Genomic DNA, 3,695 nt, shown 5'->3' on the forward strand with positions numbered 1-3,695 from the left:
GGTTGAATAAAAAATTAAACTTCAGGATTTTGAGACTATTTCAGACACCTAATTGGATATAGAAGCAGACTGCTTCAGCATTACTATATAGAAGCATCTAGTCAATATGTTGTATTGGAATACTAGAGATGAACACGTTACTATGCTCAGATGTCACTAACGAGAAATTAGCTGTATTATGACGTTGTTTTCTGGGTGACATGGTTAATTTGGTTCTGTAATAATATCTTTTAAGGTATGGATCAGTTTTGCACAGTTTGAGTTGTCCTCAGGGAAGGAAGGAAGTTTGGCTAAATGCAGACAAATTTATGAAGAGGCTAACAAAACCATGCGAAACTGTGAAGAAAAGGAAGAGAGACTTATGCTGCTGGAATCTTGGCGAAGCTTTGAAGATGAATTTGGAACAGTATCAGATAAGGAGAGAGTAGACAAACTCATGCCAGAGAAAGTCAAGAAGAGAAGAAAGGTCCAAGCTGATGATGGGGTAAGAACTGAGCCGCTGAGCTGGTCCTTTCATGCCAGCTGAGCAGAAATGCACCCGACTTTGAAATGTGTACTTTTAAGTGGCATGTATACAATCTGAGAAAGGGGGTTGACAGCTGGAGGAGGAGACAGTCACAGTCTGGCTACCATGGCAACACAGCAGGGTGTATGGTCCACCCAGGGCTGGAGAACGGGGAGTGGGGGTTGGCAAAGGTTCTTCCTGGTGCTTGGTTCCAGAAACTGTATGAAATGTATTTCCAGAGCATTAAGCCAGGAGGTCAGGGTGGAGGGAATTGAAACTCAGCCTTTAGGTAGGAGCCAATCCAGAGAAGGCTTTTTAGGCTGTAGTAAAGCTCTGACACAGTTGGTGTCTCCTGCGGGTTGATTTGAGGGGCTTCGTTGGAGGAGGGTCTGTCGGGAGGCTATTGTAAGCAAAGCAAGGTGGTGTTGGGAGCTGGGACCAGGGCGACCTTTAGGAAGTGAAATCAGTGCCCGATTGGAGGTGGGATGCAAAGGCAGGGAGTCAGGATAATCACAGATTTATGGCTTTCACTACTGGGTTAATACTAAGTAAATCTTTAAAAATTTAAAGACTCACCCGTAAGACTGCAAGATGGGGTTGAAGACACTGACTGTCTTCTTGATTGACCATACAGGAGCTATGCTTAGATTTTTAGGGCATTTTCCACCAGGTTGTAGCTCTCAGTGAGCTACAGCTGCAGCGACACCCATCCAACAGCAATTACTCACTCCCACTCTACTGGGCTAGGCCCTTCTAATTTCTCTTTGAAAATTCTACTTTCCAAGTAGACTTTGATGTTGTTTTGCATAATGAAGATAAGTTGAATTTGAACCCTGGGTTTCTCAGTGAGAATTCTCCACTTTAACTGAAATGTATTCCAGCCATGTGTTAGCTTATCTTTTAACTGTTTTACTTTTTTCCTGCAGTCGGATGCAGGCTGGGAAGAATACTACGATTACATCTTTCCGGAAGATGCTGCCAACCAGCCCAACCTCAAGCTCCTGGCCATGGCCAAACTGTGGAAGAAACAGCAGCAGGAGAAGGAGCCTGGCGAGCAAGACCCAGATGCGGACGTTGCCGAGCAGGAATCCGGGCCTTCCTCTTCCTGTTGAGAGACGTTTTATTATTTTTGTAGATTTATAGTTTGGAACTCTTGCAACTCCTGTAAGTTTTTGGATATTTCACCAGTGGTGAATTGATGGGAATCTTTGGCAGCTACTTTTGAATTATTTTTAAAAGGTTCTTGGGTTAGTTAGGGGTGGGTTGCAAGTAAAGGAATTTTTTTAACTGTTGGATTTCTTTGTCTGAGTCTCAACATTTTGTGTTGTCCTAATGCATCATGCATTAGGAAATCTCATTAAGGTAACACTTAGCGTGTCTTTTAGATGGAACTGCAAAATTTTGGAAGAGTCTTTTTTTAGAAGTTCTCAGTTACATTTCACAGTAGCTTTTCAGGTGAAGTTTTCTCATGCTTGCCTTCTTCCTAAAGATGTTTTATGCATTCATCTGAATCCTGTAACTTATTTACATCTTAAGAGTCACACTGACTTGAGTTCCATTCCCAGCTCTGCCACTTGGTGATACATAACTTAACCTTTATTTTCAGTTTCTTCACTCATAAAATGGGCTTTTGCCAGCTCATTTTGAAGATTAAATTAGAAAGGGAGTATTCCTGGCACAGAGTAAGTGCTCAATAAAATGTTCATTCCTGGCCACTTTCTTAAATATGTTCATTTCTTGTGGAATTGAATGTGCTTAGATTAATTTAACTTCTAAATAGCTGTACCTTCTTAATGGCCATTTATACTAAGTGTTTTTGAAAACACGAGTTAGAAAATAATTTAGTTACTGTATTTCTGAACAAGGTCTTTTACCAAAAACATTTTAGTTTAATTTCACTTATGCTGTAATCAGTCTCCCAAACTGGTTGAGCTCTGCAGTGGCTTGTTTAAAGAACAGTAATGTTAAGAGCTGTGAAAAACAATGTCCCATGCTCCAGTGAGTTTGGGAAGCCTTGTTGACAAATCTCTTTATCGTTAGGCTTCTCAGGGCCCTTGATAACACTCCTATACATTATGAATCCCCAGGTGCAATGCTGGCTGTGTTTCCCAAACTTAATGGACAAGGGAATCATCTCTACCTAGACCACCAATAAATGTTGCCCAGCGTGCTGCAGTAGACTGTCTACCTGTAAAACCTGACACGTTCAACTTAGCCTCGATTTAGAACGTGAAAAACAGCTGAGGTAACTATATGCTAAGTCATGAAACAAAGCAGCACAAGATGATAATGTGCTGGCTGATATGCTTATATTCTCAGGCAAAAAATACTTGCCTTAATTAACTCATCTGAGAGGTTGTTTCCTTTAATCCAGCCTATATTTCTCAAGCCTATTTTTTTTTGTTCACTGCGCAAGCTGTTTGACTAGAACCATCTCTTTGTGTTTTTTCACCTATAAGGCCAATTAGCAAATTTATTGTTTGCAAATTTATTATTACATTTTCAAGTGTATTATTCACCCAAGGGAATAAAAGCTAATCAATATAGTGTTAAATTGTATCTTGAAAATCGTTTGGGGGCAGAAGGAAACAGGACTAGCAGGTGAAAGCAACCTACTCTTAGCCTCGCTGCTTCAGTCACCTGACCAGCGTCGGCTGCTGGGATCATAGGCTCTGACTGTTGAGTTCCAGGGTCTGTCCAGTCAGCGAAGAGGGGCACTGTGCTCTGAGTTGGCTAAGTGCACAGGGCCGTGGGGTGAGATGAGAACAGGCCACATGCTACTCTAAGTGACTAATCATGATCATGTTCTGTTTGTGTCGCATGTGTGTGTAAGGAAAAAAAATAGCAGTCAAGTTCTCATGTAAACTCCTAAGGCCACTTTCGAGCAGGTAACGTGCCAGTGTGAAATGCATGAAAGAAAAAATTACTCTTCTGGGAGAACCTCACTTCTCTCTCACCCTCAACTCCACCAAAATAAGTCTTTTCAAAAGTAACAGGATTTTAATAATCATTTCTGTGATTTATTTCGTTTTCTTTAGCTACTTTTACTCACTGGATATTTTCAGATATTGCATGCGATGAAAACTACACAAGAAAATATGTGGTTAGCCTGTGATCTAATTACATGGCCTTTCTTTGGGAATTAGGTTCTTTTTCCCCTTTATTTTAGCATCTTTTTGTATTTTGAAAG

At 40.8% G+C, this 3,695-nt stretch overlaps 1 protein-coding gene across 3 annotated transcripts in view; it reads left to right on the forward strand.

Annotated features, from left to right (window-relative positions):
• Nucleotides 1-3,695, forward strand: part of CRNKL1 (crooked neck pre-mRNA splicing factor 1) — a 28,733-nt gene that overhangs the window by 20,394 nt on the left and 4,644 nt on the right. The window contains exons 13-15 of one of the 3 annotated variants that reach the window (XR_014235520.1): nt 236-484; nt 1,432-1,669; nt 2,593-3,049. Coding sequence is in view for 1 of the 3 variants with exons in the window: in XM_082359546.1 (XP_082215672.1) it covers nt 236-484; nt 1,432-1,617 (435 nt within the window). In the remaining 2 variants the exon portion in view is untranslated. Of the gene's footprint in view, nt 1-235; nt 485-1,431; nt 1,801-2,592; nt 3,050-3,695 lie in introns of those variants that run through there. The other 2 variants (XR_014235519.1, XM_082359546.1) reach the window with 2 other exon arrangements.

This window comes from Balaenoptera borealis (genome assembly GCF_965194805.1).
Source record: "Balaenoptera borealis genome assembly, chromosome: 16".
NCBI lineage: Eukaryota > Metazoa > Chordata > Mammalia > Artiodactyla > Balaenopteridae > Balaenoptera > Balaenoptera borealis.